At 38.7% G+C, this 25,700-nt stretch overlaps 2 protein-coding genes across 2 annotated transcripts; one reads left to right on the forward strand and one right to left on the reverse strand.

Annotated features, from left to right (window-relative positions):
• Positions 1–5: 5 nt before the first annotated feature.
• Positions 6–10,715, reverse strand: uba2 (ubiquitin-like modifier activating enzyme 2). Its single transcript, XM_054619635.1, has 17 exons — positions 10,359–10,715; positions 9,319–9,402; positions 9,053–9,123; positions 8,850–8,914; positions 8,209–8,309; positions 7,942–8,063; positions 7,756–7,823; positions 7,550–7,671; positions 6,249–6,348; positions 5,990–6,141; positions 5,704–5,797; positions 5,395–5,507; positions 4,302–4,457; positions 3,803–3,899; positions 3,280–3,385; positions 2,998–3,140; positions 6–2,323 (listed from the first exon to the last, which is right to left on the reverse strand). The coding sequence occupies exons 1-17, from the start codon at positions 10,497–10,499 to the stop codon at positions 2,103–2,105; spliced, it is 1,956 nt and encodes a 651-aa protein (XP_054475610.1). The 5' UTR covers positions 10,500–10,715; the 3' UTR covers positions 6–2,102.
• A 3,371-nt stretch (positions 10,716–14,086) lies between these two features.
• Positions 14,087–25,621, forward strand: lcat (lecithin-cholesterol acyltransferase). The gene is made up of 7 exons (XM_054620455.1): positions 14,087–14,366; positions 20,920–21,076; positions 21,364–21,479; positions 21,730–21,825; positions 22,709–22,933; positions 23,116–23,311; positions 24,386–25,621. Exons 1-7 carry the CDS (start codon positions 14,210–14,212, stop codon positions 24,747–24,749), a joined length of 1,311 nt encoding a protein of 436 aa, XP_054476430.1. The 5' UTR covers positions 14,087–14,209; the 3' UTR covers positions 24,750–25,621.
• The last annotated feature ends 79 nt before the right edge of the window (positions 25,622–25,700 follow it).

The following is a 25,700-nucleotide window of genomic DNA, read 5'->3' on the forward strand; positions in this document are numbered from 1 at the left end:
CAGGTGTTGCAGCAGCTCAACTACATAGAACAGACAAGTATAGTTTTTTTATATAAATGTAGTGGACAAGAAGTATAAAGTAGCACAAAATGGAAATACTCCAGAGTACAAGTACCTCAAAATTGTACTTAACTACAGATTTTGAGTAAATGCACCTAGTTGCTTCCACCTTAATAGAACATTGATTTTATCAATCATAAGTAGCATCTGTGCTTTCCTTTTTCAAAACCACCTTTTTAATTTCCTCCAAAAGGTTTCTATTTTTTAAAGTTGCATTTTAATGTTTTTAGGCCGTTTTTCTTTTTGGATGTACAGCACGTTTAATGCCTGTGTGTATGAAATATGCTAAAGAAATAAACTTCACCTTCCTGGTACAGTATGACAAGTCAAAGTTGTCATGAAAAAGGTATTTTGTAAAGCCAGAGCCTGTTAACATGCTCTGTATGAGTCTAGACAGCACCTTCTAATGTCAGATTCATTTGTTTCCATAGTCCATCTTTATCAGTCAGAGCATTGATGTTTCATCAAATCAAATATTTTGAAATCAACCTTGGTGATAGTAAAGTGCTGTCCGTGTGTGTTTGTGTGTGGTGGGTCGTAGTTGTGCATCATGGTTACTCTTCTCAAAGAATGTCACCCTCTGTACGGAGCTGACCACATGATTGTAAGACTTTAACCCCTGACGCAAACATACAATTATTCAGGACATTAAAAAAAAACACTGATTCATGTCACATTCCGGTAAAAATAAATAAAACTGTCTAACTGATATCTGCATGTTATTTTTCGTGCTTTAACAGTTTCTGAACCAGAACAGATAAAAAAAATCCAACACTATAGAAACTGGCCACATACAGAAAACATCTGTTTGGGTTATTTCCCCTATACAGTCTTTATAATAATGGGATGGATATGTAATGTTTTCAAGACATGCACTTATTATTGTATATATTTTTTATCAATATGGAAGAAACAAAAATAAAAAAAGACTGAGAAGACTGTGCCTTTGTTGAGTTTATTGTCTTTTTGTCCAAATTGGTCCAAAGGGCTCCCATAGCCTTTCAACAACAAGTCAGATCACAACAAAATATGAAATTATGGACAGTGACGCAGGAGAGGACGGCCTGGAGCTCAACGGCTATGCTTTGTGCAAGAGGTTCTGATGTCACTTTTGTGCAGGGCTCCACTGCCATCCCATTAACCTCTGCAGTGTGAAAAAAGATGGACCACCAAACACCATCTGCCCAAACGGGTCTCACTAATGAAAAAGCAACCATAACATGTTAACATTAAACTACCACGAGCCTGGATCTAATCCGCTTGATCTTAGCCAGAGCCTTCAAGATACAGTGGAGTTCCACAGGGAGCTGTATTAGTGCCACTGTGCTGCTCTATAGATGGACGCCTCACTGTGGCGGCATCATGGAGGGCATCGGTTATGAATTTACAGCTAAAACTCGTTCTAGAAAAGAGGTAGCAAACTAACGCCCCCCTACGGCACAACGTGCCCGAACTAGCCATCTGTGACTTTGTGCTCTACCGACCAGATCCCGAACATCAAGAGCACCTCCAGACAAGACGCACCGTTTAGAGAACCACAAACTGCAGACTCCTCGGTCTGCCTGTTAGCGTCCGTTCACAAACAACTGAAATCAATATTACAACCCATGAAAATGTTTTGGTTTCTTACATCTTTTGTTACCCGACCACAAAAACACCCTGACTTGTGCAGCATGAGAAATACATTAAGTTTATAAAAAATACAAAAAAAACTACTTTTTTTTTTTTTTTTTTTTTTTTAAACCATCAAGAGAGGCATTTTATAGGGACCAGAAATGAATAACAATAACAAAAGAAGTTCTACGAGTTTTTCCAAAATGTTTTAAAATGTAGAATCTATTTACAGAGTCATGTCAGAGCAGGGGGGGGGATATGAAAGCACAAACAGAGCTGGGAGGGGACGACGTGACGAGAGGCGGACCAGGGCAGTCAACTGTTGTTCATAAAAGAGGTGTTTTATTCAAACCTACTGTCAGTCTCGACTCAAAAATGATAAGCGTTCAAAGAGTTCTCAGTCCTTCTGGGAACAGAGGGGGGCAGGGCTAATCCAGGGCGATGATGTCATCGTCGTCATTGTCATGGGAGGCAGCAGCTGCACTCGTTTGGTCCGTCCGCGGGCGCTTGGTGGAGGTCTCGCCGGTTTCTGCGTTTGGGTGCTTCCTCTTGGTGCCGCTTGTCGGTGCTGCTGCAGTGCTGGACGACGCCCCTTCCTCCTCCTCCTCATCAGAGTCAACGATCATGATGTCATCGTCCTCTGCTGGAGCTGAAAGGTGGCGGAGAACAGCATTCACAGGTGAAAAAATAAGCGGATACAGTTTTGTTTCCACAAAACAACTCATTGCAATTTGAGTCTTCATAAAGTTCAAAAGTCAGTTTGAATCAAATGAGTTGAGGTTTTGTGCTGCTTTGATATATTGTCTTTTAAATAACTTAAGTGATGTCAGTGGACGAACAGCAACAGGCCCAGCGAAACTGAATGACAAAACTGCAGTATCGGCCGTTTCAAACCTGCAGTTCGACAGCTGCAGCATTTTAGAACAGAGCAACAACGAAGTTTGTGACTTGGGCTGCATTCAAACAGTCGGGTTGCTAACATAGAGGTCCCGGAAAAAGAACCGGCAATGGAAGTTGCTGCGTTGGCCAATCAAATAAGTGGTGAATTAGTTTGAAACCTGAATGCTACATTTCTACTGAAAACCTTGCGATTGTCAAAATGAAAGATTAAATATCTCCATATAACATGCAGTGTCTTGTTGTCTGATAAGATCAGATTCTGATCTCACTACGGACAAATGAAGGCCGTTAAACACACTCTGGAGCAAAAACACAATATTGCACACATTCCTTCTCATTGTAGCGAAAGAGACAAGACCAAACTAAACCAGCAGTACTCTGACGTGAACTAAGTCAAAAGAAAACCTTTTGTCTCCTGCTCACCTTTAGTAGATGTGGAGGGCTGGGCGGAGTCCTTGTTGCCATTGGTGATGCTGTTCCCTTCTTCCTGGGTAGTCTGAGGGGGCGGAGCTTTGTCTGGGGCCTCGCCAACAACCTCAAACTCCACATCCCGCTCTAGCTCCTCACTGCCAACGAAGACGCAAACAAATAAAGCCTTTTGTAGTTTTGGTCATTTGAAAGTCACCATAAAACAACATTAGAGATTAAACATTCAACTGTGCGCAATGTATTTTATTCACACAATCGAATAGCAGAGGTACATACGTGTGCAGGACATTAACGAGGAGCGTGTAGTCTTGGAGGAAGTCGTCAACTTGGAGACGGCTGCCGTTACGAATCCCGAAATCAGCTAGAAATTTGCTGTTGTTGCCTGTGGAGGGATCGACAGGGACGGAGTTACACACACTTAATGGGTTTGTTATACTATACATGTGGGGACAATCAAATATTTTTTAAACTGTAAACCACAATACATTATAATTTGTAATAGCTATGCATTCAGGTTACATTTATTTAATGAACAACCCCCCAATCTCAAAATATATATATAATCCAAAACTGCCCATTTCCAGCTCTATCATTACAAACCCTTACAAAAGAACTAATCTAATATGTCCAGAGAGATGCTGTTCACTTTATGCTTTTTTAATCTCCCATTGTCTAGGCAGAATGTGTTTTAGCTAAGGTCTAATAGACAGATGCTGCCACAGCGCCCTCCTCTGTCCGACTGGAAAATCACCACAAGCAAATGCATTGCATTTCTTTCTATTTTTCCCTCCTTGCTTACTTTCCGTCTCTCCTTCCTCCGAGGAGATGAGGATGGTCCCTTTTCCGTCCTCTATCTGAACATCTGGAGCCACCATGCCAAACCTCTCCTTCAGGATCTGATCAAAACATACGAAAACAATTAACAACAAGTAAGTACAACAGTAAACATCTTGGTCCCACAGTAAACCTCTTACAATTCAACATCAATAAACGCCTCCCACCAATGACGTACTATATTGTACTTTAAATTCTACATGAAATACAGGCTTTTCTCAGGCTGCGCACTATATTTGGTGTAACTACATCAGTAAGAATTAGAATATCTAGTAAGAACACTTCGGTGCAAACCACATTACACCTTCTGTTTTAACTGAAGCTGTGGTGCTCCGTTAGGACCGTTTTAATACTTTTAATAACTCAAAGAGTTGTCAAATTCAGATCAGAGCAGTTCAAGCAGTTTGTGAATGAGTTAGCTGAGACAGGTTGGTGAAGGTGCAAAAACTAGCTTATTATCTTACCCTGTCCTGCAGAGAGAGGACCGTGGTTTTGTGGACGTCCAGCTTGACTGTGACTTCGGGTTTGCTGGCGCAGACGTAACAGTTGGCGCTGGGCGGATCCAGGACACACGGGACCAGCAGCTTCTTCCTGAGGTTGGGACACTTGTTCAGGTAGATCTGCAGAAAGAGGCAAATGGCGACCAACATGAAACGTGGAGAAACAACGAGAGCTGGAAGAAAAGAGTTCAACTCTGAACCCCATTGGGGTCAAAAGCCTTTCCTTTGCACAAAATAGAAATTCAGCAAACAATATTGACATTCTTTACCCTGCATTAGAACTCATAATTATTATTTCTTCTAAGTCAAAAAGAGTTCATAGGTCTTGAAGGATAGGTTCTACTATTGTTCAACTCCCTCTTGATCACTCCTGTTAATACCAGACATTAAGAGATTCTTTCCTAAAGCACTGACTTTGGAACACATTTTTGCAGAGTGAGGATTTGGATTTTATATTTTGTCCTGCCATCAATTATATTGAAAATGCATTATGATGGGATCTTTTCACAACCGTATTGCAGTCAGGAAAACATGTTTTAAAAAATGAAATATGGGTGTGTGACTATTGCTTTAAGACAAACTTTAAAACACTGCCGACCCCTAAATATAAAGGTGAGACACTACAGGTGAAAAAAAAAAGAAAAAGATTTCACTATGAAACTGAAACAAATTGTATAGCAAGTTTTCTGAAATGTTATGTTTGAATATGCAAATAGTGCTAATCAAATATATGCTATTTTGCATAAGTTCCAAGAATAGAAATCTGAACATTGGATCAAGCCAGGATTAAAATTTTGTTTCATAATTGAAAATTTAAAGTCAAATGCCTTTAGGAGAGAGAATTTGGGTTTTCATTATTTATCCCTCCATAAATCAGAAAAAACAGCCCAAAATAAATAAATAATAATTTCTTTAATGTTTTTAGGAAAAAAATGTGCTATAAATCAAGCTGTGAATGAAATATATACAATTCTCTTGCTAAAAACCTTCAGAAATGAAACTGGATAGTGTGGTGTATGTAAGTGCTGCTGTCCAGTCAGGGACACTTGGTACTAACCATACGACAGGACTCCATTTCCCCAGACAGGATCTTCAAACCCTCCAGCACAATAAGTCCAGCGATGACCGCGTTGGTCGTAGCAATAGCTGGGATGATGTTACCCGCCATGGCTGAATCAAACAAAACAAAAAGAACAATTTCAAACTGTTAATTAGGGACATCTTTAGAATATGCACCACAAGTGTATAAGGAACTAGTTTACATCTTGTACAATGTGCTCATTAATTACAAACACAGCAAATTCTACATATTGGTTTGCAGAGTGACCAAATTTCCTGCCGAAAAGATGCGAGACAAGCGACTTACACTTCACATCAAAGCGACTCTTCATGTTCATGCTAAAGATGTGCATACGTAGGTTGGCTGCAGCAGTAACAAAGTCCATGGCTGGAGGGTCATCCTGAGAACAGAGGGGACACACGAGCCATTAATAACAGTGCGTGTATATGTGTCTTAATAACATTTACACTATGGCTGTGTATATTCTGTTTTTACAATTATTATAGTAATAATTTTTACAATTATTATAGTATTATATTATAGTTTTTCCAGTGTGCAAACATTCCCTCTGTCAGTTTGTGCTCTGCATTACCTTGTCCCACACCAGCTCGGCTCCTTCTCCCTTCTCCTGCAGCTGTGAGCGAAGAGTCTCCACGCTGTGCTGGAACAGCTGGCAGAGACCCCAAACACTCAGAACCTGCTGGTCCTTCAAACCAGAACCCACAGACTCCTTCTGAGGACCCGCTGGGACACACAAACAAGCATGGATGAACATGAAGACAAAGTATTAACACCTACGACAGCAGAGAGACAGCTGACAAATGACATACATATTTAAAAAAGGTACGTACCACTGTTCTCTAGCTGCTGCCAGTCCAGAGGTGTAGGAGCTTTCCTCGTCTTCCACAGCTTGTCCATGGTCAGCAGGTACATGATGTCATCTTTGAAAAGCTGCAGAGAAGAGCCAATCAGAACATGGCTTGTCACTGTATGTCTCTCGGTGGTAACATAATAACAGAGTGCTGATTAAATCTCCAAAACTGCTGTGTGTTCAGTATTTGAGAGCCAATTAAGAAACAATACACTGGTAAATTTAATTTCCATCTGCATGTTACTTCTCTCTCCCTGAATGGCTAATCCAATTTATGTTTTGGATCCTCAACCCATGAAAACTGGTACTCATGTTCTACTAAGCGCTTTGGCTCGTCTCCATCAAGGCACTATGAAAACAAACTTACACTGCAATATGTATGGGTCAAACAAGAAAAAAGAAAGGAAAAAAACATGGTAAATAACTCAGTTTGACACCGTTCCCCTTATTTGACAGATAGAGGCTCGGCTGTGTACATGAAACCCTCCCACACTGCAAGAGCTGAGTTAATGCTTCTTAGATACTATCTTACATGCAAACTCCCTCGATACTATATTTAGAATATCTTCATCACTCCATCTTGCTGTCGGACAGCCCTTTCCAAAGTGAAACTGAAGCAGTTATCTATTCTCTCTCACTTAATTGACTCCAAACACTTTAAACCACCACAAATAACACAAACTAAGTGACAGAGGCAGTGGTAGATCAACAATTCCGGTGAACTGCAAGGTAGATTTTTCAAAAGGAATCTGAATTTTTGTGCCCAGAGATGTTCAGACATGACCGTCCCTATTTACATGTCTGAGGATTTTGCAAAGAAGGCTAATTGTTTTGTAGATGCTTCAGAAACAGGAGGTCTTAAAAAAAAAGAAACTTATATATATTATATTATATATTTAGCAAGCCAAAATCAAGATGTTTACAGAATATTCAACCTTCGCTCCTTTATAATGCATGTAATACTTTACTTCTTTCTTTACACGGGTTGTAAAGAAAGGCAATAAAGTAGCTCACGAATATGAAATAAGAGTTTACAGCTATGAACAATTCCTTCTGTGCATTGAGCCGACTGGAACCAACTGTAGGTACTACACTGACTACATATAAGTACCTCATTCAGCCCCACTTCAAAAAATCCAAACTATCAATTTGAGATCAGAAAACTGTGGTCTTCAACGCTCTTTTTTTTGCAGTATGAAGTAAATAAACCTTGAGCCTCACATTGACTTTTTAAAAATCGGAAACAGTCCTATAATTTTGATTAGTCTGACCGTCTCTGACCTTGTTGAAGAGTTTGGCGGCGTCGTATCCTGTGGAGCGGGCCCATTCCTTGGTGGAGACTCGCTTGATGTCCCCGTCCTTTTCTGAGGCTGTGGCGCGAGCTGCCGTGTCTTCGGGATTCCCTGTTTATAGAAAACACACACATTTTACAGTGCATGTTGAAAATTAGATATAGTGAAACAAAAGCAATGCTAGCTCTCACTCACATGAAGCCTCTGGGTCCGCTGTGTCAGGCGACACCTCTTGATCTGCGTCCTCTTCTCCAAATAGCTGACTATGGTGGTGATAGACAAGCAATGCAAGATGACCATTAGCACACAGCATACTGGCCACTATAGTTGAGGGCCAGTCTAGTGAGGGTTTATCGTGGAATCAACTTGAATGAGCCTTACTTGAAGAGATACTTGGCCCAGACGATGCAGTGAATGGGCTCTGATGGTGTGTTTCTGATGGTGCATCCTGGGAAGGTCTTTTGGGTGGGCTTGGGTTGACACTCGTAGCACTCCGTCATTCCCTGGGGAACGAGAAGAAAGCGGAGCAAGAGGGAATAAGAGAAGGGGAGAAACGGCGACAGAGACGGGATGAGAGGGGGTATGACTGGATAGGAGAAATCTCTGCAATGGATTTTTTGTCAAGTAACATAATGGTGCGTGTTCTACCTTCTTGATGACGCTGACTTGTCCCAGGTATCCGGCGGTGCCGCTCTCTATCAGAGGGATGTCTGCTGCCAAACACATCCTGTTCACGTGGTTACGGGCCGCTGAGGAGACAAAGTGTTTTGATTTCCTTGTCATTTGAATTTGCTGCCAGTTAGGAGAAGGGTTGGGTGATATGGTAGAAAATCTTCTATCAGGACATCAGGTATCTTCACATCTCCATAATGATATATATCTAGATACAGCATTTTTTCTGCTAATACAAATTAAATAGGAAATACTGGCATGGTAAAGACTATTTGTTTACTCCTGTGTGAATTAAATACGTGACTAAATTAAAAGTACTGACTATTCAATTATTTATTGGGGACAGGTGAAATTATAGAGTAAAAACAGTAAATATTTTTCAGCTATACCCTGACTATATTTACATGCATGCACACAGAGTAAACTGATTAAGACAAATATTGGCTTCAACTAAATAAGCAGAAGAGAAAGTAGTGTGTGCTTGTGGTTATCAATTTAGACAACGTAATTGTGTATCTCGGTATATGATTTCATCACGATATACAGACAATAAATGATCATGTTGAATTATCGACCAGCTCTAGTTCGGAGCAGCACAAAGTGTCAGGTGAAAATACCTCTGTTATCCAGAGCATTCATCACCAGCATGAAATCTCTGAAGAACTCCACATTGTAGTCAGGGCTGTTGGGGGGGGTATAAAAAAAAAAAGACACAATCAGTTCCAAATTGAAAGGACACTATGATAAAACTCAAATATAAATAAATAAACTCAAAAATGTATTCAGTGAATCAAAAAGCAATCAACAGAATGAAACTCACTTCATGATGCTGTCATGGTAGGCGGTGATGTTTACAGTGGGACAAAACTGCAACACGCTCTCCTTGGCCACCTGCAAACCAACAGGAACAAAGCAGCCGACTTGAGTCAGAACTGTGCAAACAGCACGCCGAGTAGGATTTAGTCCACGTTGTGATATTACAGAAAGACTTCATATTGCAGGGGTGTTTGTTATTACACGCTGCCAATTCAGACAGGATTAAAAACATCACTACGGTGACAGAGGTTAATGATGATGCTCACATACCTGTGCTTTGGACTTGCCGACATGCTTCTTCTGAAAGAGGAACTGGCGGTTCAAGTTGCTGACATCAATCGTGTCCAAGTCAATCTGCCGATATCAATAGGGTTAGAACGTCAGTCACGTATGCATGTAATGTAACATGACAGCTACAGTCGACCTGTCACTCGCGCACTGTCACAGCTTTTGACACAGCATTTTTATTAGATATTATAATTTGGATTTAAAAAACGTCTGCTGTGCAAATGGTGACACATATGAACAAATCCACAACCAAATTACGGTATTCTCCATACAAATACCGATAGGATCTACCTCACTTGTACCTACAAAAGTTATGGATTAATGATGTATTTCAAAAGGAGTTCACTCAAAAATGATGTCTTGTGGCTTTTGTTATGGCTCATTTTTGATAGGAACAGAACATTTGTGAGAATATATATATATATACACACACATTTCAGTTTACCAGCAACCTTTAATGACACCTTGAGGTCTCTGAACCCTTCACTGGGATCCGGTGATGATCAGATCCAAACACCTGACGGCTGACCCAACATTAAAAACAGCCACAACTAATAAGAAGTGTACAAGTGTCGCTCCAACAGACGCCAATTTACAAAATCAACCTTCAAAATGTATATAACATTGATGCAATAACATAACCTGACAAACCTTATCAAAAAGGTGTCAACGGGTGTCAGTGCTATTTAGCCGGCCGGCTGCCTAGTTAGCAGTCTCCTTACAAAGAAGTTGTCTGGCTAACTCAGCGGTGCCGATGGCGCCAAATGCTGTGTTCATATTTCACCGACTTCATGGTCGGGCCTGCTCCTTTAACTATGCACTCGGGGAAAGACAGGGGTAACAGGAAAACACCACTACCACTCCAATGCTTTACTTCTTTGAACAACCCCTCCCGGGAATTAGCCCGAGCCCGCACACCCCCTCAGGCGCAGTCTGTGCAGCACAAAGACCTAGCATGATAGCTAGCTAGCCAGCTAGCTAACAGACAGAGACACACACACACAAACATAAGTATGACGGACCACTTCGATGTTTTTGAAGCCGGTGAGGACGAGGTTCTTCAGCAGCTCGCAGCCGATCCCCCCCGCTCCCACCACCAGCACCTTGCATGTGGAGAGGGTGTCAGACAGCTCTTTCCGGAGGGAACCAACCAGTTGGACCATGTTGACCGACTAGAGACAGAACCAGAGCCTGCGGCGCCGAGAGCTTCTTCTTCTACACAACCGAAGTCCTGCCTACTTCCGGGTTATTCCGCTTCTTCTGCAGGCTTGTGAGGCGCTTGTTTGTCCGATTAGCGCCCTCTACTGGGTAAGTGTGGGTACTGGAAGACTGGAATGAAGGGATCTCTCAAGTTGTTGCAGATTTGAATAAAATGTTATAGAAGACTGGATTGTGTAGATCTCTCAAGATCCTGAGAAATAAAAATAAAGGACCTCATCATATTATTATAATATATAGAGCCATATTACAGCACAACACACACTGCAGTGCCAGAATCACAAGTATCTCAAGCAAGTAGACAGCCAGACTATTTAATACGCTTAGATACATCTGGAGTTATGTCTGATGTTCTGGACCCATGGCCATTGGTATACCTGTATTTACTGGGAATAGTAAAGGCTACTTCGATCAGTGTTTAGCTTTCTCAATAAGTATACTGTCCCAACACATATGGAGATCATGGTTGGAAAAATAACCACCAACCATCATCTAATATTATTCAACTCAATCTCCTAGCATAAGATTACATTACATTACAGTCATTTAGCAGACGCTTTTATCCAAAGCGACTTACAATCAGTAGTATATTACATATCATTCACCCAATGACAGGGCTACCATGCAAGGTGCCACCATCAGACTCTAACTAACATTCATGCAACATCCAGTCCACACCGATGGCAAGCCTTCGGGATTGGGGTTAAGTGTCTTGCCCAAGGACACTCGACCGAAGCCGGGTATCGAACCACACCCTCTGATTTCATGTTGCCAACTCACCAACCGTACATTTTCATGTAGGCCTCTACATATTAATAGTATTTTTCTGATCTCTAGTGGCATCTCCTCACACAATGATTTGTTTTTCTTCATTATAACTTTCTGGCATTTCCCACTACTATCCTCATTTATATGTTATCCAAGTCAACTTTAAAATCAGAGAAGGCAGCCTAGAGGTGAAAGATCGTCATCTTCTCGACCCTCCTGCAGACATTGTGGTATGGAGTCCTTTGGTAAAAATCAAATTGTTTAAAAATGAATAACAGTTCAAATTAGTTCAGGTTTAAATATTTCCCAATGTAAAATTTGTTAAATTGCATCTCCTTAATACAGCAAAGAACAGGCCACGTTTCACCATCTTGTTTGGAGAGGACGATATCACTGCAGTGGAAGTTGTGACGGTGAAGGCTTGTGAGGATAGCCAAGCTAACATTACACTTTCAGTTTAAGTCATTGTGCTACAAATAAATAAAAGGGATGCAAAATAAAAAAGAAGACCTCATGATAAATGAAATAACAGAAAGGGTCATTTTAAAGCATTTTCACAAAACGGCATTTTTAAAAATCATTTAAAGAATGAACAGTGGTATTTTACAACCCGCCAGGTATTTTCACTTCCCCTGATTAGTCCCTCCTGTACCAGCTGTGATTAATTGATTTATAGCACCTGTTAGGGCAGAACCACCAACGCCCCTGCCTACATGCCTGAGCTGTGTGTCAATACAGAACACCAATGGCAATTTACCTTTACGAAGCAAAAGCAAAATGTTTTTCCCCCAAAAAATGAATATTAGCCAATTCTATATGCATTCTGCAACTTTCAAGTAAACATCAATTTGTCACTTCTCCAGACACAATACTAATGAAATCATTACAAAGATCTACCACACATGATCTGACCCAATAATTATATTATATGGCAAATCCTACATGATCACAGTGAATGCTGATTCAGCTCTTAACTTCTTTAGATAATGCAACGCTATAATTTCACATTTCTGTATTTTCAGCAATGCTTGGCAATTAATTCTTGCTTTCAATATTCACAGGCATTTTCTCTAGGAAATGCATTATCTAGTTAATGTTAGCCAACAGGGTTTGCACTGCAATCTATTTCAAGGCTAAAACATGTTAGTAAAACATGTTTCTGAAAAGAAAGGTGGAGAATAAGCTATGATGAGCTGTAAACCAGATGTTCCTGAGGCGTAATTATCAGAGGTTTAGAGGGACATTGTTTCCTAAAGTTCACAGACTGTTGAAGAAAACATATTTTTGAAATTTGGGATGAAGGATGGATACTTTTAATTGTTTTTCTTTATTTTCTTTATCCATACTATCAGAACACGTAGGCTGTGATGCAGTGTGGTTCTATGTGTGTCCAACAGGTCCATTACCTGGCTGAACATAAATAGAAAGAAATGCCCTTACATTATGTACAGTGTGTGAGGCAATGGCCATGTGTCCTACTCTGACAGTGTCCAGACACGTCTGTGGAGACAGGTTTACTATGGTCCACGAGGGAAGCACAACAGGGGGACAGAGTGTATTATGGTCTATAACCACACACGTATCTTCATGGGATTTACTGGCAACGTATTTTCTGTCAGCAGAGGGAAACAAACACGACGTTGTGAGATGAAACAGTTATGAAATGTTCTCATAACGAGAGGAGAGCCAGTTCACCTGCTGTGCTAATGAAGGCTGTAGCGTTTTCGCTAGTCTGTATCCATGGTAACAGCAAAGCACGATGACCTTTTCTTTTAGTATGCTGCCTTCAATGACTGGTCAAAACTTTGTCATTTCAACTTTAAAAATAAAAAAGCCAAATCGTTGGCTATTCTGTGTAAATAATGTATACATAGGCAGTTCAAAGTGAACATTTAGGGCATACAGAGCATGAAAGCCTTGGCAGCAAATCACGGTTTTTATCGGTATGCTACGAAGAAACTTATTTTCATAACCCCCCCCTCTTAATTCTGGCTATGTAGAGCAAAACAATGTCTGAAAGTTGTTTGTTTGTGTAAAAACTACCAAAGAGCAATGTGTTGTTCGGTTATAATGATGGGATAACTTAATACTGTGTCATTTATTCCATTTTATTCCATTATTATAATTTCCACACTAAAAGTTTGGAGTTCACGCGGAGCTTGAACGCCGCACCAGTTGAGCGGATCGTTCTCGCTGTTCTCCAGCTGATCTCCGCTCAGTGTGAAGTGAAGTGGAAGCTTTGCCTTTAACGTAAGCTGTCTCATGCAAATTGTTTTATTTCACAACGTGAGTTCAACATCTGTTTTAATGAACATACGTATGTCTTAACCGTTAGTAACCCTTAGTGAAAGCTATGCATTGATTTAAGATAAGTGTAGGTTACTTAAATCGATTTGATTTAATAGAAACACGTTGTTTTTTTTGTCTCAGAAAAAATGATGTTCTCCCGTCAATGCCCCTCGTCAATCATTTACATTCTGTTGTGTAAATACATATGTCATTCGGGAGAATCAATAGGGCAATGGGCCATTGTACACGTTGTATTTGCCTGTGTCCTACATCCGTGTGACTCCGCGAGTGTGTGCGCGCGTGGGCTGATGACGATGTGATTTATTATTGTAAACCGTTTTCAGAGTAGTTTCATAGTTTTTTTTAAGTTGACCCGTCGACGTTAACGTCTCCAACTGGTCTGAGCAAACTGTCTCGGCCCGACACCGACCCGCCTCCGCCTCCAGCACACACACACACACACACACACACACACACACACACACACACACACACACACACACACACACACACACACACACACACACACACACACACAGACACACACAGACACCAAGGCAAAAAGCGCTGTCCGACGCCGCGGTACTTTGAGAGAAACATGGGATCCGCAGGACACGTCTGCTCGGTGCTGCTGGTCGTAGGTCTGCTGGGGCTCCATCACTCCTCGGGATTCTGGATCGTCAACGTCATCTTCCCGCCAAACGCCAAATCCATATCCATAGTACCAAGCAACAGCACTCCGCCGCTCCTCATCGGTAAGCAAAGGGAGTGATGTGGTTAATCTGGTAACGGATCTGCGCGGCTATTTTATTGCATATTCAGAAGTTAAAATCTGTCTTTAAGGACCCACTGGGTCCTGAAAGCACCATGCTGAGTGTATGTCAACTGGTTTATGCCAATATAATTGAAAATCTATTTGGGAATGTGCTCCACTTAATTGCCATACCACACTGACAGGGCTTTAAAGTTCAAATACTTTGTTATTTTGGTTCTGTACTTGTGTTATTTGTTACTGTGCTTTTTGTTTTTGTTTTTGATCAAAGTATGATTCAGCAAACCTGTGACCAAGTGTTATTCCAGAATAGAGTGCATTGCACAGATAAGATAAAATAAAATAAGATAATCCTTTATTAGTCCCGCAGCGGGGGAATTTACAGGATTACAGCAGCATAGATATAGTGCAAACAAGGTACATTGTAAAAAAACAAACAAGTATTTTAAATAAGAAAAATAAAAATCCACAATAACTAAAAAATATATTATATATACAGACAGAATAATTATAGTATTGCACAGATGTTCTGTGCAATACAGCGCACAGATGTTTGGAGAAACGAGGGGTTTATTTGTTTCTATCCATCTGTGTCTGTATATTGGTGTCCATGCTATCAGTGGGGTTGTACACTGTACTATGTACATTTGACCCTGAGCTTTAGTGTTTGTGTCCTGCTTATAGACGGCTGTTTAGGGGCCAAAACGTGAACCGGTGGTCATGCTCTTCACTGGCCCCCCCACCCCACAGTTTTACTCTCTGGCCTGGTAGAGAGAACATGAATTTGGCCTTTTACAAAGATCAAACTTCAGATAGACGTCAGATCAAACTTCAGATAGACGTCTAAATATACCTTTTGCACAAAGCCGTCTTGTAAGACTAACTAGGTCAAATTAGCTATGAATTCCTGGTAAATAAGACTTTTTATCAAACTAAAAAACATGGCCGAGGCAACTGTGTTAAGCCGCTCACCTTCCTTCACTCCAGCCAAAAATGTTTGCCTTCTGGATAAATTCCACATTTTGCTGCTGCTGGTATATCATATTGCCACAGTGTAACTGTGACTGTAATCAAAACAGCATGAAGAAAGTAAATTGTGTTGGTTACAAATGGCCTTCAAATGAATACATGATATCAAACCCAATAGCACTGCGTCTGTGAAATAAAAAACTATGTATTATAGCAACTTCATTGTGACAATCATCCTTCACCTTCTACACACATGTATTAAGTGTTAATCAAAGTTTGTGAATTTACCATTGCAATCATCATTTAGCTCAGTGTGTTTGACGTTTATTCTATACGCAAAATATAATATTAGTCAAAGATTAAACTAATTTGTCATTAAAGAGAGTATGTTTTGTGTACACTGCCCTTATTAGGAATCCGATTTTGTTGCTCATTTTAAGATTACACTGCAGGACAGTTTCTCTTCCCACCTCATGACTCATTGTTTGTAGTCAGAAGGTCATTGTCCAAATTTGGGATCCATGCAATCTACTGCAGAGGAGGCACTTATTGTAGAGTTGAGTAATCTCTTGCAAATATCTAACTAAACACAGTCAGAGAAAACCTGCTGTTTAGTCAAAATAAATATTTTAGTATAACACACACTTTACTTATTTTTACATCCACTGTAATGTCACACATTCTGCAAGATATCAATGTAGTGAATATTAATTCTGAGATTAAATTCAGAATTTTGATTTAAATTAATTCTGAAAATAAATTAAGAATTCTGAGATAAAAGTCAGAATTCTGATTTGAATTAATTATGAGAATAAAGTAAAAATTCTGAGATTAAAGTCATAATTCAGATTTTAAGTAGTTCTGAGAATAGAATCAGAATTTTGAGATGAAGGGCAGAATTCTGATTTAAATGAATTCTGAGACTGAAGTCAGAATTCTGACATTAAAGTGGCCCTATTATGCTTTTCCACTTTCCCCCTCTTCTTTAGTGTGTTATATATTATTTTTTTTACATGTAAAAGGTCCGTAGACTGTAAAACCTGAAGTCCACACCTAAAAGGAGTTACCCTCCCCCTCAGAAGCTCCTGAGCTGCCTGAAATGGCTCCATTGAATTCTCTCCTTCAGTTCCTTAACTTTATGAGGTCATAATGTTACGGAACTGACGTAAAACTATCCTGCTAGTTTGGCCCTCAAACAACAAAAGAGAGACAGAGCTGAAGCTCTGGAGAAAGAGTTTTTTGAAAAGTGAAACGTTGACAAATCACAACAGAGCGGGCTAGCTGACCAATCAGGGCAGACTTTGCTTTCTGGAGGGAGGAGCAAACGCTACAACGGAGCATTTCAGAGAGAGGGTGAGAAGAGGTGCTGCAGGACAGCCAGGATGAGAAAAACAAGGCGGATTATGAGCATTCACGCATGTAAACATGTAACTGTAAATTGAGACAAAAAATAAATTTGCAGCCGGAAAAATGGCATAATATGGCCTGTTTAAAGTCGGACTGCTGACTTTAATTATTTCTGAGAATGAAGGCAGAATTCTGAGTTCAAAGTCAGAATTCTGAATAATTAATTCTGAGATTAAATTCGAACTCTGATTTTAATTAGCTCTAAGAATAAAGACAGAATTCTGAGATCACAGTCAGAACTCTGATTTTAAGTAATTCTGATAATAGAGTCATTATTCAGAGATTAAAGTCAGAATTCTGACTTAAATAAATTCTTAGAATAAAGTTACAATTCTAAGATGAAAGGCGCAATTCTGACTTTAATTGATTCTGACATTAAAGTCAGAATTCTGAGTTAAATTAATTCTGAGAGTAAGTAAACATTCTGAGATTAAAGTCAGAATTCTGAGTTAAATTAATTCTGAGAGTAAGTAAACATTCTGAGATTAAAGTCAGAATTCTGATTTAAATGAATTCTGAGAATAAAGTTAAAATTCTAAGATGAAAGGCGGAATTCTGACTTTAATTGATTCTGACATTTAAGTCAGAATTCTGACTTAAATTAATTCTGAGAATAAAGAAAAAAATCTAAAATGAAAGGCGGAATTCTGACTATATATAATTTTGAGACTTAAGTGAAAATTCTGAGATGAAAGGCGGAATCCTGACTTTAATTAATTCTGAGAATAAAGTCAAAATTCTGAGATGAAAGGCGGAATTCTGACTTTAATTGATTCTGACATTAAAGTCAGAATCCTGACTTAAATTAATTCTGAGAATAAAGAAAAAAATCAGAAATGAAAGGCGGAATTCTGACTTTAATTGATTCTGAGAATAAAGTCGAAATTCTGAGATGAAAGGCGGAATTCTGACTTTAATTGATTCTGACATTTAAGTCAGAATTCTGAGATGAAAGGCGGAATTCTGATTTTAATTAGCTCTAAGAATAAAGACAGAATTCTGAGATCACAGTCAGAACTCTGATTTTAAGTAATTCTGATAATAGAGTCATTATTCAGAGATTAAAGTCAGAATTCTGACTTAAATAAATTCTTAGAATAAAGTTACAATTCTAAGATGAAAGGCGCAATTCTGACTTTAATTGATTCTGACATTAAAGTCAGAATTCTGAGTTAAATTAATTCTGAGAGTAAGTAAACATTCTGAGATTAAAGTCAGAATTCTGATTTAAATGAATTCTGAGAATAAAGTTAAAATTCTAAGATGAAAGGCGGAATTCTGACTTTAATTGATTCTGACATTTAAGTTTAAATTAATTCTGAGAATAAAGAAAAAAATCTAAAAGAATTCTGACTATATATAATTTTGAGACTTAAGTGAAAATTCTGAGATGAAAGGCGGAATTCTGACTTTAATTAATTCTGAGAATAAAGTCAAAATTCTGAGATGAAAGGCGGAATTCTGACTTTAATTGATTCTGACATTAAAGTCAGAATCCTGACTTAAATTAATTCTGAGAATAAAGAAAAAAAAGTGAAAAATTCTGAATTCTGAAAATGAAAGATGCGGAATTCTGACTTTAATTGAATTCAGAATTCTGAGAAAATTTTAAAGTCTAAGAATAAAGAAAATTCTCAGAACTCTGATTTTAAGATGATAAAGAGTCATTATTCAGAGATTAAAGGAATTCTGATTCTTAGAATTTAATTCTAAGATGAAATTCTGACATAAAGTCAGAATTCTGAGTTAAATTATTTCTGAGAGTAAGTAAACATTCTGAGATTAAAGTCAGAATTCTGATTTAAATGAATTCTGAGAATAAAGTAAAAAATCTAAAATGAAAGGCGGAATTCTGATTTAATTGATTCTGACATTAAAGTCAGAATCCTGACTTAAATTAATTCTGAGAATAAAGAAAAAAATCAGAAATGAAAGGCGGAATCCTGACTTTAATTGATTCTGAGAATAAAGTCAAAATTCTGAGATGAAAGGCGGAATTCTGACTTTAATTGATTCTGACATTTAAGTCAGAATTCTGAGATGAAAGACTTAAATTAATTCTGAGAATAAAGAAAAAAATCACGAAATGAAAGCGAATTCTGACTTTACATTATTAATTAATTCTGAGAATAAAGTCAAAATTCTAAGATGAAAGGCGGAATTCTGACTTTAATTGATTCTGAGAATAAAGAAAAAAATCTAAAAGAATTCTGACTATAAATTAATTCTGAGAATAAAGTAAAGAATCTAAAATGAAAGGCGGAATTCTGACTTTAATTAATTCTTAAAATAAAGTCAAAATTCTGAGATAAAAGGCGGAATTCTGACTTTAATTAATTCTGACATAAAGTCAGAATTCTGAGTTAAATTATTTCTGAGAAAGAAAAAAAAGAAATGAAACGGAATTCTGACTTTAATTGATTCTGAGAATAAAGTCAGAATTCTGAGATTAAATTAATTGATTCTGAGATTTAAGTCAGAATTCTGAGATTAAAGCGGAATTCTGACTTAAATTAATTCTGAGAATAAAGTAAAGAATCTAAAATGAAAGGCGGAATTCTGACTTTAATTAATTCTGAGAATAAAGTCAAAATTCTGAGATGAAAGGCGGAATTCTGACTTAAATTAATTCTGGGAATAAAGAAAAAAATCTAAATGAAAGGCGGAATTCTGACTTTAATTAATTCTGAGACTTAAGTTAAAATTCTGAGATGAAAGGCGGAATTCTGACTTTAATTAATTCTGAGAATAAGGTCAGAATTGATTAATGTAAGAATTTTGAGGCTGCGTCAAAAATCTAATACTTTGCACGAGAAAATAAAAATACAAAATTATACTTGATATCTGTCATTAAATAGACATTAATTCTATGTGCTAATTATAATATTAGTCAGAGATTAAAGTGATTTGTCATTCAAGAGTGTAGGTGTTGTGTACTTTGCCATCATTAGGAATCTGGTTTTGTTGTTTGTTTCAAGATTACACTGCAGGACAGTTTCTCTTCCCACCTTTCATGACTCATCGTTTGTAGTCAGAAGGTCATTCTCCAAATCTGGTATCCATGCAATCTACTGCAGAGGAGCTCCCAGTCGAGGGTTTCCACCTATTGAAAAGTTGAGAAATTACCTGCTATCTGACTTAACACACTTGAATAGACGTCCCAACAATCTTTGGGATCCAAAATTGAGTTTCACCCTCAGCCCTCATCAGTTTCCCTCTTATACAGTACAAGGTGCAACTTAAGTCAATCCATGACCCATGAGCTCCAGCAGTGGTTACCAAGCTTGCAACACTTGTCACAGATTGCATATGTCTACCAAAGAGAGATTTTTCCCTCTAAACTTTTAATTCTTTCATTTGTATACTTTTCAGTGGCCTGAATAGGAACAATTCTCCATTATTTCACCACATTTTAGAGTGAAAATCCCCAAATAAATTGGAATCTATGTAGCAGAACAATAGGCATCATGCAAGAACTACTCTTACAAACAGATTGCTTCTTAAGTGGCTTGTTCTAGTGATTTAGGAGGACTTTCCGCAATCACCAATTAATTGGTATAATACATTTTTTACTAACACTATTTAAGAGTGGTCCAGACCTTCCGCAGAATTCCTTTTCCACTAATGGATTGAAAGTTTTATCACTTTGAAGCAGTTTTGAGTTTGAAAACCATATGTAAATAACACTTCATAATATCATTCAAAATGTATTCATATAGCATGACAATATCACAATTTATTTCAAATTGGCCATTGACAATAATGTATAAAACAACACTATCAACATGAACATTTTAAATGATATGACCCGCTCCTTTTGCCGTCATCGATGGCCTTGCTGTGGCCAGTCAGTTTTCATGTGGAACCATTTCTTCTTCATTTCAGTGACAGTATGACCCTCAGGAGACGCGGCATTAACAGCATTTGTTATTTTTCTCCATTCCTTGGCTCTAGCAGTCTGCTCTTTCCTGCTGCTGACGCTGTTAAAAATTCAAATAAAAATAGGAAAAACTTCCTGCATGAGGTCCAATGTATTTTACTTTTCATTAAAAGTCTTGCAACACCTCATATTAATCTTGGGACCCATTTAAGGGGTTGCGACACTTTCAGTGCTTACCGCGCATTGTGTCTCATCGATGTGTATGTGTTTGTGTGTCCAGTGCCTGGGAACTTGGGGAACCGTCTGGAGGCTAAGATAGACAAGCCGACACTGGTCAGCTGGATGTGTTACAAGAAAACCAAGCACTGGTTCCCGCTGTGGATCGACCTCAACATGTTCATGCCTATAGGTGTAGACTGCTGGATTGATAACATTAGGTAACACTGACTGCCCTTTAATATCTTTATTACGTGTCAACTTTAAGCATTGTCTCTGTACCTCTGCAGCCTTAAATCTTCCTGTCTGTTCTAAGCAGTCACTACCAAACATTCACTAATGTGACTATAATATTGTCTGAAAAAGAATAATAATTCAGCTTGACCAACCGGGACAATTATACTGGGGGAAGCACAACATTTTTTTCTTTTTCAGATATTATTAGAGCCAAATTAGTAAATGTTTTCGCCTAACTAGACTAACATGAATGTCCGTTTGCGTGCCACAGACTTGTTTACAACAGAACGACTCGGCTATCATCCAACTCACCAGGGGTGCAGGTGCGGGTGCCAGGATTTGGGCAGACATATCCCATTGAGTTTCTTGACTCTAACAAACTGGCTGGTGAGAAAAAAAATGCATCTGTGCTCATGGATTTGGGGCTTGTGGATTCTGTCATCTGTCCGTGCATTTCTTTGTTGAATAATACAGAAATTACTAAATTATTTCATTAAAGCACTGTTACTGCAGAAGGCTGTATAGGGCTTAATTCCTTTTTATTTTACATGCACTTTGTAGCTCAGCCGCTTTGCACCAAGTAAAGCTGATTCAGCCGTCAGGTTTTATGGACTGAGTCTTCTGCTGGTTTTTACAGGTTATTTTTACACTATGGTGCAACATTTGGTCAACGTGGGCTACACCCGAAACGAGACAGTCCGAGGAGCGCCGTACGATTGGAGATTAGCTCCTAGTAAGTAGCAAAACTTCACATGCACCCTCACACTATAACTACTGATTTAAAAGAGTTTTGCACGGTATATCTAGCATGTGTTTGCTTGGACGAATAATGAATACAGTAGAAGGGAAAAGGGGCCTGCAGCTTGTCATTTAAAAAATATATATCCTGTGTAGTTGCTATTGAGGATCCCTTTTCCTATGATGCTATTATTAGGTTATAACCACGGAATAAAGTAGAAACAAATAAGTATTTGATTCGTAAAGGCCCTTTTGAGTTAAAGCTCCAGTGATCATAGTTTATATCAAAGCTGCATCCATTTTTTGGCCACTTGGGAGCAGCGCGACAAGCTCTAAACACAACATTGACATACTGTATTATCACCATATATAGAAGTTTTCATGAGGCACATGTAAGCAAGCGCAGAGCAACATTTACATTCATTTGGAGTCGCATTTCGCCTCCTAATATATAAAACATAAGTCTAATATAAAAAGGTTTTTATTGTCATTGTACAACAGGGTTGCACAACGAAATTTAGATTGTAATCCCAATTTGCTAAATAGAAAAGAAAAACAAGCAACAAACAAACTATATTATATATGGAGGTTGGAGGATGAATAATAATAATAATGAATGATTAATATTCAATCTCTTTTGGCCACCAAGATTTTTTGCCCACCAACTCCCTCAGGAGTAGGTGGAGACCAAAACAGAGCAAAATGGAGGGTAAAAATACATTCAGTTAGCCAAAAATTGTTACAAATGCTTGCATGTTAGCCACACAATAACAACTGTATAAGGTCATACTGATAGGATGATAGTGTATGTAGATTATGCACACGTATGCATGCACTAATCAAAGTTCCTGCGATCCTCCCGTCCCCTGCCTCCACAGATGAGAATGCGGAGTATTTCACAAAGGTGCAAGACCTGGTGGAGGAGATGTACGAGCAGTACCAGAAGCCTGTCTACCTCCTGGCACACAGCATGGGCTGCCACTACGTCCTCTACTTCCTCAACCACCAGCCTCAGGCCTGGAAGGACAAGTACATCCAGGGCTTCATTTCCCTGGCAGCTCCATGGGGGGGCGCTGTTAAACCACTTAGAGTCATGGCATCAGGTACTGGCAAAGTACTTACAATAGAATACAGTAAAGAAGAGGCTACTAACGTTTAAGTATTTTTTGTTATCTACGTTACTACCTCTTGGGGCAGTGTTAACTGTGAAACAACCACCTGATTTACATTATTGCTACTCATATGTGCACCTGGAACTGTGATTTTTTTCCCCCATACATCACAGGTGAAAATGACGGCATCCCGATGATTTCCAACATCAAGATCCGCGAGGAGCAGAGGATGACAACAACTAATCCCTGGATGCTGCCGTCTGAGATGGCATGGCCAAAGGACCACGTGTTCATCTCAACACCGACCTTTAACTACACCAACCAGGACTACCAGCGCTTCTTCACGGACATCAATTTTGAGGACGGCTGGTAACTTAACAGCTTCAATGTTATTACACAGCTTTTCCGCTCAATCACCCACCTCCATTTTATATGTACTATATTCCTGACAATCTAAATGCTTTGGAAATGTTAATGATTTACAGAACAGTGACTAAATCATAGCAGCGAACAATTATGTACATTTAATTTGTGTTCCTCAATTTGTGTAGACACATTATTGTGAGGAATAACCGGTAATGATAGAAACTATAAAAAGGCCCATATTGCAGAATGTGATATTTACATGTCCTTTTGGTTATAAAGCAGGTGTAGTCAGACTTTTTTTTTAACTTGCTATACTATGACTTCTTTAGGACTATTTACAGCATGCTATACTGTGACTTTTTAATGATTTTTTGGACATACTATTCTATGACTTTTTTATGACTTTTTTCGACATGCTTTATTATTACCTTTTAAGCAATTTTTTGACATGCAATACTATGACTTCTTAACAAGCAATACTATAATGTGGTATGTTATGTTTTTTTAAATTATTTTATGACATGCCATGGGCCATTTGTTCAGACTTTCTGTCATGCCAAAATATTACTTTTTCTTTACATGCCATACTATCATTTTTTTTAAATGCCATATTAAGACTTCTTTAGCATACTATAGTTTCACTTATATATATCAAAATACTCAAAGAGACAGGCGCTAAAACAGAGCGTTTCCGACAGAGGGTGTATACAGGTATATTCAGGCAGACAGTTTGAGAGAAATAACAAGTTTTTTTAACCTTAAAGCATAATAACATGTTCAAGTAGAGACACCAAATACAACTATGAACCTGAAAATGAGCATGATATGTGACCTTTAAAGCCTCCATGTGAAGAATCATGTGTTAAGAGCATATTTAAATTGGACCTATAAAGTAGTGGCTTTAAACCTGCAATAACAGATGGGTTTTTTTTGAGGCTCCAGAGGGGGATGTGTGAAATCTGACAGATTGCCACAAGTAATGTCAATTGAGTCAGTTGGTTTGGTCAGTTGCTTTAAAGTGTTGGGGTTCTTGTACCACTCCATTTCACAACCCCATCATCCTCTTGTTGGTTCCAGGCACATGTGGGAGGATACCAAGAACCTAACCAGTGATCTCCACCCACCCGGTGTCGAGGTGTGGTGCATGTACGGTGTGGGGCTTCCAACCCCAGTGACAGTGATTTACGACGAAGACTTTCCCAACGTGGACCCGGTGGACTTTGTTTACGCCGATGGGGACGACACGGTGAGCAGCCTCAGCATGAGCCTCTGCAATCGTTGGCAGGGGCAGCAGGAGAAGCCCGTCCATGTTACGGAGTACCGGGGGCTGGCCCACCTGGACATAGTGTTCCATGAAAAGGTGCTCAACCAAATCCAGCTCATCCTGGAGGGCATATCAGACACGCCCAACGAGATAGACGTCCGATCTGAAACTAACTAGAGGGCAACAGCATTTAAGAGTAAAAAAATAATAATAAACACACAGAGTGCTGAACTCTTTACATAGCTGACTTTTGAGTTTGTTCAACTGTCAGGCGTAAAAACACATTCCACATATGTCCAACATTTATAAGTAACCGCTCTTAACCCAAATTACAGTTCTAAACCAATCCTGGCCAGCAACAGATTTAAACCTGACCCCCCAGCCCATAACCATGACACCCTTATCTCAACTGCTGATGGCTTGCGGTGTGGGTTTGACCCTGATTTGTTTATTTCAATATCTTGCATAGTTCCATATTCCTTATATTTGAGAGTGATCATGCTGACAGTGGTAAACAAAGTACGCATTACTAATTACTAATATAATAGTTTTTTGAATGATGGTTCATTTAATGTTGTAGTTTTCTCGCAGTCCATTCAGGCAACTTCAAATAGTGTTACATACAGTACATCTTTTCAAAAATACACAATCCTGCTGTTTACTTTTGATGGATGATCACTTCATTATTATTTTCAAAGGGCCCACAATGACACACATGTATCATATTCCATTGCTAGTTAGAGTGTGACTTTAACTAAAATGTTATAAGGACCTTACCAGTAGACCTTTGTATTGTATTTGATGTAACTGTAATATTTCTATTAGGATTTATATTTGTATCTGTATGAAATATTTTTGAATAAAATATATAATAAGGCTCATATACAGTAGTTTATAGTTGCACATTAAACTGGCGATGTGAATGTATACTGTTCTGTGAATGCCAGACGGATTTGAATGTTTCCACTTCTAATAAAGCATCTCATGTTTCCACTTCTAATAAAGCATCTCATGTTTCCACTTCTAATAAAGCATCTAATTTCTCAAAAGTCTCGTGTGTGTATTGATTTGACAGTAGTTTTAAATCCAGCACCATGACAAACTATTGATCTCCCTTTGCGGCCGCCC

Source organism: Anoplopoma fimbria, chromosome 19, assembly GCF_027596085.1.
Source record: "Anoplopoma fimbria isolate UVic2021 breed Golden Eagle Sablefish chromosome 19, Afim_UVic_2022, whole genome shotgun sequence".
In the NCBI taxonomy this organism is placed as follows: Eukaryota; Metazoa; Chordata; class Actinopteri; order Perciformes; family Anoplopomatidae; genus Anoplopoma; species Anoplopoma fimbria.